Source organism: Curcuma longa, chromosome 16 (genome assembly GCF_044706935.1).
Source record: "Curcuma longa cultivar G26 ecotype Majalengka, Jawa Barat chromosome 16, ITB_CL_G26_1.1, whole genome shotgun sequence".
Taxonomy (NCBI): Eukaryota; Viridiplantae; Streptophyta; class Magnoliopsida; order Zingiberales; family Zingiberaceae; genus Curcuma; species Curcuma longa.
The window spans coordinates 1121109-1134986 of record NC_133876.1 but is presented as its reverse complement, the minus strand read 5'-3'; the positions used below and the strand labels follow the sequence as shown (position 1 = coordinate 1134986).

Below are 13878 nucleotides of genomic sequence, written 5' to 3'. Positions count from 1 at the left end.
TGCTTGATCGCTGCACACATCAGATATACAAATTAAATCTAATTTAAATATTTTACTAAACGCATCAAAACATCCCGGTCGAACTCGAACTCGAACTCGACCAATTGAAAATATTGTTTCTCTAGTTGTTTGGAATTAAGTGGATTGATTTTCCACCACTTTTCTCAAGTGCCTCACTAATGCAAATTCTTGCATGTGATGCAATGAGCAGGAGGGGGAGAGGCAAAGTCGAGCAAAATATGGATTAACTTAAGCAAAGGAACACCATAACAATAAATCTCCATACCGATGTTTAAATAGCTAGTGAAAAGAGTCGCAACATGAATGCACACTCACAGCTGAAGAGGATTCAGCAATAAGAATATCTTCAACATATCAACCATCTTCCTATGGAAGACAATTCATAGAAGATTGCTTTGTGAGATGTATAGTCACGCCACCATTGCAAGCAAATGTACTCCATCGTAGATGAACTTAAAGAAGGCTTGGAAAGTGCAACTTAAGAACCTAATCATGAAAACACATTCCAATTCAGTTCAACTGAAAATAACAAAAATAATAATAATAATTAGATGAAAGATTCACTCCTATTACAAATTGCACTTTGGGATTAGATTTCAAAACACTATTTATCATTCTTTAGATTTGAAGAATCCACTATTACTGTACATATCAGTAGCCTTGCTCTGGAGTCTGAGCCCAACGTCGATACCTTCATGATTATTCGGCAAAGCAACGGGTCCCACACTGCCGTCAAATCATTAAGCACGTAGAAAACGGGTGTTGTTTAGACAGGTAAACCAAGATTATCAGCAAACTGGGTTCCGCTGCTGGAATACTATTTCCATTCCATTTTTGGCGCGGTTCTCAGATGTTGGCCGTTAGATCTCGAATCTGATCGGACGGTGATGCGTAGCTCGAAGATGAGCTGGCACATCTACTCGCCGAGTCGTCCCCCTATAAGAAGGTCTGGTAGTCCTCTCGTCCCGTGGCAGCTGCGGGGGGACGGAAAGGAAAGAAAAAGGAAACCCAATGCCCCAATTCCGAGTCGTCGCCGCTCCGCCCCCAAATCCTGGTGAGTCTTCCCTGATCCAAGCTCGTTTTCAGGTTACGCGATCGCGTTTCCTTTTTCGCTGTCGAAATCTCTCTTGGATTCGCTTTCGATCTAGGCGCGATACGCGCAGATCGGTTCAGGATAGAATCGTCGACCAATGTGGAACCCTAACCCTAGATTATTTTCGGAGGGCCAAGATTTGAACTTTCTTGGTTGGCTGGCTGCAGATTTTACTGGGATGTTGTTGTGGTTGCAGGAGGATGGATCTGAACCTCTATCTGGGTCTGCCTCGTTCGCCGCCTTCTCGCAGTCGCGATCTAGGGTCGGATCTCTCACTCAACTCGTTGCCCTGGTCGTCTCCGACCACCACCGTTGAGGAAAGGGGTTCTTCAATTCCTATGTCTGGCGCTGTGGAACCATCGGAGTCGCACCCTCCGTACTCTCCCTCCCACGAGGAGTACAACCCTGAGCTGCCGGTTGCTCTTCCGGAGGATAGTGATGGCACACCGGATCCCCCCTACTACCCCTCTTTTGGGCGATATTGGCAGTTTGGACTATCCCCTGAACCTGAAGGAGCTGATGCCTCGTACTCTCCTCCGATTCTCCATTCCTTACCCGCTGCACAGGACACTGAAGAACGTTCAGTCCAGGATGTCAACCCTCAAACTCTTTATGATCCTACGTCGCCACCGACATTCCCATTAGCCATGGCTTATTTGCCGCCTTATTTTACTGGCTCCACAAGCTCACAAGAACATGAAACAGCTAGCTTTAGCTTTTATCCAGCACTTTCTTCTCCGACTCGTGAATTCCTGCCTGTGGAAGGTGGAACCTCGTCGCGGCCTGAGCCTCTTCGCCCATCAGATTCTTGCTTCAGGAGGTTCCTTGACACTAATCATCGACGGCCAAACAGACGATTTCGGTCTACACTTCTGCAGGTCGGAGAGAGATTTAGTTTTGGATCCCCATCATTACCTAATACTGAGCTACCAGTTCCTGATGTAGTCATCTCCCAAAGACCTTCGGAATGCAATGGGAAACATAAAGTAAAGACCGAAAACACTCCAGCAGATGCTTCAGAAGAGGAAGGTGAAGAAAAAGGAAGAAATGTTGCTAACTTTGAGTGTAACATCTGCTTTGATATGGCTGGAGAACCTGTTGTTACATCATGTGGTCATTTATTTTGCTGGCCATGTTTATATCAGTGGCTGCATGTCCATTCAGAACATAAGGAATGCCCTGTGTGCAAGGGAGAGGTAAATGAATCAAATATCACACCTATTTATGGTAGAGGGAGTTCACAATCAAGTGCCGAGAAGAAATGTGCGGAAGATGGAGATTCTGCCCTTAAAATACCACCAAGGCCAAGTGGAAACAGATTAGAAAGCTTCAGGCAGCAATTTTGGCCTGTTTCAAGGAGACTGGGTGAGGGAATTGCGGCAACATGGAGACGCTTTCTGGATCAGCATTTGCATACTGGTAGTAGGTATGAATCATATGCAGACCCAAATCTCCAAGAATTGTATGAAAATGTGCAACGCAGGGCTTTAATTAGGCTCAGGGCAAGAAGATTGCAAAGGGATATGAATTCTGAAGGTGGATCCATAGCTGGAGACCTTGGACAGCCTGCAAACAACGTGCCTAGCTCAAACAGAAGTACGACAGATTCTATTTTTCGAGATGGTGTTGATCTTTGGCACCAATTTATGCATGAACGTGGCACTGATCGCTTAACTTCTATCGCAGCTGACTTTGAGAGAGTAGTTGGAAGGTTGAATCGCAATGAAGGAAATGGTGCTTCTACATCGGTTGATCCTCCAACTACTGAACCTCTCACTAGCAGGCCTCTAGCTGAAGTAGCATTGTCTGCTGATCAGGTCTCTGCTTCTAGCACCATGGCTGTGATTCAAGGTGATGTTGTTACTTCTGAGGCCCCAGCAGAACCTCAAAGTGTGGGATCATCTCCAAACAGCAGGAGGAGAGGTAGAAGCAGCACATCTGGTTCTTATGATGTTGATGGAGGCACACTTCACTCATTTAAGAGAAGAAGATTGAACTAAGTCATCTAGGCTTGTTGTTTAGCCTGGTTCTGCTTTTTCGCCTCTTTGTTGGGTTGTGTGCTTAGATAAATCCAGTGGACTTTTATTCTTAGTTGGTTGTACATTTTTTTAATCTTAATTTGATAATCATGGTATCAGATTGCTATTTTTGCCCCTTCATTCAATGCGACACCTCATCAACATTCCTGGTAGGCTAGCACGTGTAGATTAGGTTTTGATAGAATTTAACTGTGCATTATAATGTTGATGGCTACTTTTATGTCTTTACTACCCATCTACTGTAGTCTAGGGACAGAGTCACTGGCTCCAATTATTACTTCTATCCTTGAATTGGCAATTTTGGATATGTAACCTAGAACAAATTGCTTCAGTTTCTCCCAAAATGTAAGAGTGTTGGATGACACAGTTCCAATTCTTTGAATAGTTGGCGTAAGGTTTTGTTATTGTAGTTATAGAACTACGCAACTATTACTTTTACAATGTCTAGTTGGTCTTAAACTAAACTGCAATTTCCTGTAGAATAAGTTCTAAATAGTTAGGTCCATTTACAAGTTACTCATTGCTTTATCTTTCTTTGCATTGTATTGAGGTTTCTGGTCCATTATAACCTTAGTAAATCAATGGAGACATATTATTAGGAATGCTCACTTATGTGTGTTCTTCACGGTTAGTATATCTTCCATTAACCATTTCTTTCTAATTGTCAAGTTGGGGGAGATGCACTACTTTTAGATTCTGTTCCATAATCCACCAGGTGATAATTCTTCGTAGGTGAAACTTTTTATTGATTTTCAAAGTTCACAGTTTTCTGGAAAGCAACCATACATTTTACCATGTTTCTGCAGAGTTTCATGATCTTTTATAAGGATGCTAGGTTGCAGAATCTCTGTGATACGGTAAGATATTGTGAGGCCTTACACAACTCTATTCTATGCTTATGCATAAGGTTGAACTTGCAGCTGACTTTAAACAATTCAGCAGGGAGGAATCTCAATCCATGTTGTATTGTTCTTCAGACAGAAAAGAAGGAAATGGACTAACCAGTGTTTGACTTGTGTTGAAAAAGGCTTACTTCAAGGATTCATTTCTTGTTCTAGTCTGGAAGAAATTGCCTATTGGGGCTTTATCATTTTGAGGAACCTCTACAAGATTGTAATGGTAAGTTACTAGTTATTGCCATTACTAATATTCTTCAAAATGCAACCTGTACGAGGATGATCAGTTTTTCCTTGTCTTTTTTTTTCCGTTGCCTAGGGTTTATATATTGGATGCTTCATCAGCATTTTTTTCCCCAGTAGTAATAGTAGTAGTTTTACCTGCTGCCCTAAAAAATTTCTGCAACACTGAGCACGCATCTGTGTTTCACCATATTTTTTTCTTTAGCGTCTTGAGTTTAGTTTAGCGAGTTTCTTATTGATGATAGGTTAATTAGGTAAACTTGATCTCTTGTTGTTCTAAATCCCCAAACGTACTAGAAACATAATGGTCCAGAAATTGACTTCTTTTCTAAAGTATTTTGTCTCCATGCTAGTCATTGTAATCTCATATAGATTTAATCTGGATGGACTCCTTTTATGATATTAATCTTTCAATCATTTTAGAATTTGCAATTGTTCAAGGTAGCATGCTACTCTTGCTCAGGTTGACTATACCTTCTAGTCTGAAGAACACAAGCATATTCATTATAAGTGATTTATTATGCAACCTAGTATATTTGTTTAGCTTACTATCTGAAGCCTGTAATCTCAAAGGACGAGTGAGATTAGTGGTTGGAATGCACGAGTACTGCATTTGCTTAGGCTATTTCGAATTCTCATTTAAAGATTACTTTGAAGATGGGGGTTGTTGATGTTGGTGATCGGGAATAGAAAACAACTATGGACGCACAATAAGGATATAAATAAAATCAACACACCAAGATTTACACGAGCTACAATGATCTCACTGAAAAAAAAAATCAAGACGCCATAAAATCAACAATCCCTTCATCTGGGAGAAACTTACAGGGAGAAAAAGAGATGAAATTCACTGCGAGAAAATATATTACAGTTGCAGATTCACCAACTTGTTAAGTATTCACTTTTTCTGTAAAAAAAAAAAAGTGAATACTTGTAAAGTACTCTTCTGTAAAAAAGATGGAATTCGTCACCTTAGTGGTCCTATACGGTCGGTTCCACGAGCATCTGTGAGGAGGTAAATCGAGAAATTGCAATTGGTTACGATGTAGGAGGGTATTGCTTGACTTCGTCAGGATTCGAATCCTTATCCTTTTCTGTAAGTCTGCTGTGTCGTAATTAGTTCAGTTATGTCCCAGGAACTACTTGTAAAGTACTCACGAGAGAGAGAGATGGATTTCACTCAATATCTTTATCTAATGTAAAACACAAAGAGAAATCAAAAGAGCATCATCGTTTTTTTATTAAAATCGTTAAGAGTTTTTTTAATGTATCAGTAAAATAGCATCCCTTTCATTTTAGTTTGTTTTTTTTAAATATCCTTGTTTGACACTGTCACAACTCTAATAATACTATATTATAATAGTTATGATTCATCATTATTATATATGATCTATACTAATCAATAATTATGAATTATAATTATTATAACATAAACACTTCATCTTTTATCAATATTATAGTAATAAACTAAGAGTGTAACTTTTACAAATATATAATTAGAATAGTTATGCTATCATGTAAACTCAGAAAGAAAGAAAGAAAAATAATAATAATAATCAAAAGAGCATTTTTTTTTATTAAAATCGTCAAAAGAGTTTTTTTTTTGTATGTATCATTAAAATAGTATGCCTTTCCATTTGATTTTTTTTAAAAATATCCTTGTGTAACACTTGCAACAAGTATCATATATGATATAACATGGATACTTCAATTTTAATGAACACTAACAATATTATATTACAATAATTATGATTTATAATTATTATATATGATCAATATTAATTAATATTATATTTTAATAGTTATAAATTGTAATTATTATAAATTCTTCATTTCTTATCAATATTGATCAATACTATATTATAATAATTACATAGAATTGTAATAATTATAGGATTGTAATTTTTATAAATATATAGTTATAATAATTATGATCTCATACCTATTATAATTACTTTAAAAATAAGAGTATTTTTAGAAATTAAAATAAACTGAAGCTAAAAAAAGAATGTTTTTTTGATGATTACAATGAAAAAGGATGCTCACATCCTTTTATTTTTACACAAGAAAAAATATCAATCAAAAGAAAAGTTCCTTTTTTCACTTCTCTTCCTTTCCTTATTCTTTTTCCTGTTATATATTTCCTCTGCCCTATTTTTTTACTTCTCTTCTCCATCTTTATTTTTTTTCTCTCTGTTTAGTGCTCTCTCCTGTTGATTCCAGCAGCGGCCAAGATGTTGTTCCTTCTCTCCACCACAACGACGACAGCATACAATTCAGCAGAATTGGACTGTCAAAATTATTTGTCTTATCATAGATTAACAATTATGTCTGTCACTTCTAACTGAAACTGGATTTAAACAAGGGACTAGATTATTGAGAACAAACTCTAACTTCAACCTGAAAACGTGGGCAAAGAAAAATAGGTTCAGTGGAGCTTTGATTGAGCTTAGGATTGGCCAAATGGGATTCCCAATTCGGTCAACGTCAAATGGAAGGGATGAAGTGGATGTCAATTTGCAGATCAGTTATTTAAAGGTTTAGTCGAATTGGTTGAGTTCATCACCAGGATAATGAAAGATTGGACTACGAAAACTTTTAACTGACTAGCTAATTTACATCGACTAACCTAAATCAGTTTTGATTGTTTGGTTCACTATATCGATCGTCTAGCTAGGACTGACTGACTAGCCCACACTTATTGACTTGCCCTAATCAGACCAACATTATGGAGGCAATGCTAACGAAGTGATTTGCTACCGGCCAACACAAAGGATTCCAGTCTCCCATCTTAGGACTAGTAGAGTTCAATTCAAAAGGATCATTTGTCTCTTAAAAGGCTCAACAAAATCATCACACATCTCTAAGATAATATCAATGTCTTCTATAATAATAATATCATAAACTATAAAAAATGCACACTCCCTACAATTTGTATCAATTTAAGTGGCTGTGACATTAAGTGTGTTAACATGTTTTCATTCTCCTTTAGAATGTAAATGGCTTCTGTATGTTTTACACAAAGCAGCATTCAATGGAATTGATGAAATTAGATATTGCATGAATAACTGCGTTCCGATGAAGTCTATGAAATCAAATACTGCATGCTCATGCAATTTATGTAAAAACAAGATTCGACATTTGAGTGGACTGTAAAAATATATGTTTAGCTTAAATGAAGGAGTATTTTGGCAAATTGATGTTACGAAAAGTACTGAATTCAGAAGAGTTGATGCTTACAGCAATATTGTTCAGTAAACGTAGCGCATAGCAGGCACACAGAGTAGATAACACATAGGCTTTGGCTTCTCTGATTCCACTGATAACTGATTTTATGGAGACGCAAGTCGACGTTGTTTGAAACTCGTAGTTGTGATTGCAGGCTTGTTACTAGCTTTCCGGTTGTGCACCTGCAGTTTTTACTGCAAACATCAAAAGAAAACCATGCTTTGAGAAAACTAATTACCATGCTTTGAATTAATTGTACATAAAACAAAGTGATGGCCTCTATTTTTCTTCCTTTTCTTTGATGAAAATAAAAGGAGAAAAGGAAAGAATTAGAAAAATCCGTTTCCAATTTGAACCAAATCTAGATGAAAAAGACACTATTCACAAGGGCTCATATCCACTCCAAGGAATTCAAAATTATTTTCCCCCCAAAATTTATTTTTTGACTTTTTAAACATGTTTTAAAAGTAACAAAAGTGTTGAAATTTATGTTTTCCTTCCTTCAAGAAAAAAATTGGAAGGAAAACTATATTTTTTATTCTTCCCTGCAAGGAAATTCAAGCTAGAAAAAATTTTTCTATTCTTTCCAATAATTTTCTCAATGCTCTCTTTTAATCTTAGCTACTTCCTTCCCTTGCATATCAGATTATTGCACAAGGGCATCAACTCTGAACATGCAAAGTGGATTAACTACCAACCAAAGTTTCGTTTCAGAATTTAGAGAGCATTTCTATAAAAAATGTTCTATGCCATCATCATTGTCATCGGCATTATCAAGTCGTGTTTGTCCCAATTATTAGGAATTAGTTAAATTGAATCCTATTACTCCGCCAAATTCTAGGCAAGGCTAATAGCAGAAATATTCAATTCAATTAATCATTTTATTAAATTGAGTATATTGAGTAATATTTTCATTAGTCTTCTTCCATCTCCTACATTTTCAACTTTAAAAATTCTAATTTTATAACTAAAAATCTATTGGATACCTTTGCACATGTTTTGACCATCTCAATCTTTTTTCTCATTTTATGATTTAGTGGAACCATACCTAATTGCTCACAGATAATACTCCTCGTTGACTTAATCCTTTCTAAAAACTTTACGCCTCCATTTTCATATTTTCATCTCTAATACATTTACTTTTTCCATGTATTGCTTTCTAACCATCTAATATTGAGATCAAGTCTGTATCAATCATACAGAATTTACCGTTTAGCCTAAGGTTGTAAGCTTTGAAAATGGAAGTACCTGCCTAAACCTTCAAGTTCAATTGTTGAGATCTTAGCAATACCAGATAAGATCATTAAAGTGGCTTAAATTTTGATCCTCTTCACACTGTATAGGTTGTTTACTAGTATAACAATTTCAGGATTCTATCATGGGTTGCGTCATTGGAAATGGTGAAACAAGTAGGTAAAGTTCCCTTTTTTTTCATGAATGATCCATGGAATTCTTTGAACAGAAGGTCAACTTCTAGGTAGATAGTTTATTGGATGATATGCAGTGTACATAAGCACACTACAAATGATTGCCCAACAAGAGATCCAAATCATGGGAGTATGGCAGAACTCTGATAATTCACTACTTATTCATAGTGTGAACAAAAGGAAAATTCCTAAACAGAATGAAATCTGTAATGCTTTGAGAATTATTCCCTGACCATTATATAAATCTGACAATGAGCTAGGTTCTGACTATGATAAGATGAGCAAACTAATAAGCAACCATCATTTTTTTGGGTTGGATAATAATTTATATAAACAGATCAAGGAGTCTGTTTTAGTTGGGCACAACACAATCAGGCAATTGTTAATTTGTTAGTCACAGTATTGTATTTCTACTGGATCATTGTTGCGCCTACATCAACATTCAGTTTGATATAAGGAACTTAAACTGTCAGTTTCCTATTTCCTTGATCAAGTTCAGTTATTGACAAGAGGAGTCTTATATTGTCTTAGATGAGTTATGTGTATCAAAGTAAAATTTACATCCACAAAATCCTTGTCCGCCAAGCAATTGATACTAATATGGCAACTCCCACGCAACTATGCAAGCTTAGTCTTTCTACCAACAAAATCCTTGTTGAACATTACATTTATGGAAAAACAAGGCCCGGATATAGATTAAGCTAATTTAAAATTTAAGGTAATAGTGAAATTGATGCCAGCAAAAATCATAGCAGAGGACTAAAAAGGCAGCCCGAATGGATATGATATATCTAGTAAACTTCCTATCAGTTTTTCAACTTGTAACTATCTTTCCTGTGTGATATTTTGGTTGCTTGAAAGCTACATCAGCCTAGAAGTGCAATCACACAGGAAAACCAATTTCAACGTAGGATAGGATCACAGTGATGTTAATTTGGTTCTTTTCTGACAACATCTACAAATGATTGGAAGAAACAGTAACACAATGGAAAAGAAACTGTCCAAGCTGGTACTTTGAAGATACAGAAGAGAATTGAACAAAGACACAATCATACTCCACAAATTATTCAAAATGATGCCCGAGGGGAACCATGAGGAACTTCAACACTGTCTCAGACTGCATTCAATACTCACATCTAAAATTAGAATAGCATATCTCATTTGCCAAGAGGAAGTACATGTAATTTAGTACATAATATCTGTTTCTTAACTCTGTAACCTAAATCCTCAGCTGCTTTTTTCTATGAATGCGCTCACCATACCACTCCCAACAATCAAACTTCAAAACTTATTCTGATTGTGATCACTAAACTGAATTTTGTGTGTGTTGAACCTTCAATTACAGTTTTACCTATAATAAAAGCAAATATGCATATGATAAAATGGAACTTAATAACTATGATCCTATTCAAATAAAAGGAATTACATACCATATTCTGTCAACAGACCCAGAAAATTGGCTTAGTAAACGCAATAGTTCGCAATGTCAAAAGAACATCTAAAATCCAATAAATACTATTTCAAAAGCACAAAACTGTAGCTGTTTGTTGCAGAGGATGTAATCAATGGTTACCTCAACATTTAGGGCTGCTTCACTCGTCACCGTAAGCGAGGAATCTGTAACGCTCCTCGTAAGGGCCGTTGAAGAAGAGGTCAGCCTCAAACCACTTTGGGTACCGTACAAGATCTCCTGCGACGAAGCGCATGTAGCGCTCGCCGGATTTGGCGCCCTCGGGGACCACCCGGACCTCGCCGCTGACCACGTACACCAGCTGGTCCACGTGCCAGTCCCAGGGGAGCTGGCAAGGCCCGCCGGTCTTCCAGATCGACCATTTCCCGACGCCTAGCTCCGATTTACGCTCCGGCGATAACCCTCGCTCCACCCGGACGTTATACACCTCCTCCAGAGGCCGTTCGGCCCCCGCGTGCGATCCTCGGTCTTCCGACTCGAATAAGCTGATGGAGACAAGGGAGAGGGGCGGCAGAAGCGGCGGGACTTTGGAGGAAGGAGTGCAGCGGCGGGGAGGCAGATTGATGCCGCCATTTTCGTTCCTTCGGTCTTCCTTATCCCCTTCGATCGATCTTCCTGGGGTTTAAAACGGTACCAGTGACAAATCGGGCATAAAGAAAAGTGAAAATTTCAGTTTGACCCCTGAAATTTCATAATATTAAAAAAAATAAATTTTCAAGTTTTTATATTTTTTATTTTCATAAATTTTGTATTGTGAAAATTTGTTATTTTTTATTGGACAATACCTTTTATTTTATAAAGAGGATTCATGTACTATCAACGTAACATATGAAATGCAATAAAAAAAATTCTACAGAAAATGTGTTATTGGAATAACTGCAAATTTAATTTCCATATATATAGACATTTAATTTCATCTTGTACAGCCATGCAGGAAATGATTCTCGCCCACACAATTCTACAAGATTGCCCTCTTAGCTGCTGCAACCGAAGCTGCTGCCCTCTCAGCAACGATTTGCTCATACAAATCTCTGATCTTCAATCCGACAATGGTTTGGAAGAGACCAGTGCCATTGTTGCTGCCTGGGAAGTCTGAGTGCTTCAACATCTGTTGCGTTACCTCGCCGTAGAAGTTAGTCGATAAGTTGCTGAGATGGCTCTCCACATAGATCAGCTCGTCTAACCTATCAAACTGCCCGTCCATCTCCAACAAGGAGACCTAGCAAGAGATGTATCACATCCAAGCAAAAAGCTTTAGCTGTTGGATTTAGAATCCAAAAGGTTCAGTCAGTTTGATTACTATGTCTATACCTCGTTGGAGAAGTAAGTCTCAGGGCTGTAGAAGAACTTGATGCCAGGGTAGGAGCAAGTGAGTTTCCTGCCGCAGGGAATCCAAGAAATAGTGGAGCCTTCATCGAAGAGGTAGACGGGAGCAAAGTGCTTCACTCCTTCTTTCATGATCAACCTCACGCGCAACACCTTCCCCTCGTTGTCATCAGGGATTAACTGCGTCGGTAGGACTTCAATCACAGCGTCTGCATATTGCTTCTGTGGATCTGCCAAGCACGCAAAATCCATTCATTGAAGTAATTAAGGGATAACATTAAAGCAGCTTTTGTTGAATCTACTGTTCGAATTGGCTTAATCAAAGTACCGATGTAAGCATCAAAATCGGGTTTTCGAGCTTCGATGCTGGCTTTGATGCTTTCAAGACTGTGTCCGCGTTCCGCCATATCTCTCTGTGATTGAAAAGATAAAACGAGGTTAAAGAACTTATTTTCCTTCTCTCTTTTTTTCTGCAGTTGGATTGGATCATCATGAATGACCTGAATTTTCCATGCAAACTTGACCTCGTTGCTGATATCCAAGTAGATGCTGAAGTCCAAGAGATCCCTCACACGGGAATCGTACCTGGTAATGACGACGGAGTTACAATCAGATTCTTGCGTGCTTAATTGAGATCAACACAACATCATCCCTAACGTTGCCACATGTGTTGCTGATATAATAAGAGACAGTACAAAATACTAACAACTATAAGAAAACTACAAGCTTGAAACTTGCTAGAATCCATGAATCAAAGAGAAGTTTCTGAAGTAGGCCTCTAACACTAGAATTGAACAAAGAGGATATCTATGAGATAGGGAAAAATTGAAACTTTCATGTCTGCAAAGAATATTAATGAATAGGAGGATTAACAATTACATGTTACTACAAAAACCAGAAAGAAGAAAAAAGTATTTTGGGAGCTCACATAGGGTGCAATCCTTCAATGACCAGTATCTTGGGTGGCTTGATGAGCTCCGGGGGATCCAGTAGACCAGTGACATGGTTATAGATGGGCTTCTCCACGGCCACTCCATCCTTGATAGCCTTCACCTGCTCATACATGAGGTCAAAGTTGTTGGCCCTTGGGTCCAATGCAGTCACCCCCTTCTCCTTCCTTCCTGTCCTGTCCAAGGAGTGGTAGTCATCAAGGCATATCACAGTGGTGGTGTCACTGATCAAGGTATTGGAGTCTGGATTGCCTCCCTTGGGCGGTTCTGCTGCTCCCCCAAACACACTGGTCAGCCTCCTCATGAAGGTGCTCTTGCCACACCCTGAGTCTGCTGCCAGCCCTATCACCACTGTCTTCTCGGCGGAGCACAAAAGCTCTCCTCCTTCCATTGCGGAAGAAGATAAACTGCTTATGCCTTCGGCTGACTCCAAAGTTGTAGGTCCTGGCAGCTGGCCTTGAGATGGAGCAGGAGTGGAAGGAAGGAACAGTGTGGACTGTGCAGCTTGCCATCACCTCTTTCTTTGCTCTGCTCTTCTTTTCACCAAATTTTCGTAGGAAAGAAGCTGGGTGTCGAAGCCTAGGGAGAGAGAACGAGGATAAAGGTGAAGAATGTGTGTGGTTTGCCTTCCCCTCAGTCTGATAATTTCAAGAGGCTGCTCTTCATCAAATCAAAGTTATTTTATTTCTTTCAATTGCTTTTATTTAACAGTGATTCAAAAATATTGAATGGCGTGAGATTTTTCTTGTAATTGAGGTGGGATTCCAGTGTGTATGATGTTTGGTAACTTCATTTGACGGTCGATCAAATATAATGACAAATTAGTTTATGAGGCTTTTGAAGCTCTCGAAGCAGATCAGGATGCTAGATAGGGTCTGCCACGTGGCAGAACATGCATGGAGAGATGGAGATGAGAGGTACAATGAGAAGATAGATAGTGTTCATAGATAAAAGGTGGTGGTTAGCTCATGAGCTTCCCAGGAAAACAGAGCACGTTGAGACTACAAATATGCATTTCATTTGGCACTTGATATGTTCTAAGTGTGTTTTTTTCAGTGATGGAGGTGTCCACACTTCCCTTGATTAATCATGGAGTAGATAGTCTTGTCCTGATGACCTATTAAATAAATCTAGAATACAATATATATATATATATATATATATATATATATATATATATATAT

The 13878-nt window shown here is 38.3% G+C and overlaps 2 protein-coding genes and 1 pseudogene across 3 annotated transcripts; 1 reads left to right on the top strand and 2 right to left on the bottom strand.

The window, feature by feature from the left end:
• Positions 1-998: 998 nt before the first annotated feature.
• On the top strand, positions 999-3259 carry LOC141847816 (uncharacterized). 2 transcript variants are annotated; one of them, XM_074735904.1, is made up of 3 exons: positions 999-1075; positions 1311-2710; positions 2801-3259. In XM_074735904.1, the coding sequence occupies exons 2-3, from the start codon at positions 1315-1317 to the stop codon at positions 3112-3114; spliced, it is 1710 nt and encodes a 569-aa protein (XP_074592005.1). In that variant the 5' UTR covers positions 999-1075; positions 1311-1314; the 3' UTR covers positions 3115-3259. The 2 variants fall into 2 exon arrangements, with proteins under 2 accessions (XP_074592005.1, XP_074592004.1); XM_074735903.1 differs by having other exon boundaries at positions 1311-3259.
• Positions 3260-7462: 4203 nt separating this feature from the next.
• Positions 7463-11013, bottom strand: LOC141848060 (uncharacterized; annotated as a pseudogene).
• A 269-nt stretch (positions 11014-11282) lies between these two features.
• On the bottom strand, positions 11283-13351 carry LOC141847444 (phosphoribulokinase, chloroplastic-like). The gene is given in 6 exon segments (XM_074735490.1): positions 11283-11637; positions 11730-11974; positions 12073-12157; positions 12245-12329; positions 12673-13062; positions 13064-13351. Coding segments are annotated over 6 exon segments (1209 nt in total). The 5' UTR covers positions 13207-13351; the 3' UTR covers positions 11283-11376.
• Between the last annotated feature and the right edge of the window lie 527 nt (positions 13352-13878).

What these genes read in the sequence shown, in the direction of transcription:
- LOC141847816 (XM_074735903.1), top strand. Translation starts at nt 1,315, where the DNA reads ATGGATCTGAACCTCTATCTGGGTCTGCCTCGTTCGCCGCCTTCTCGC.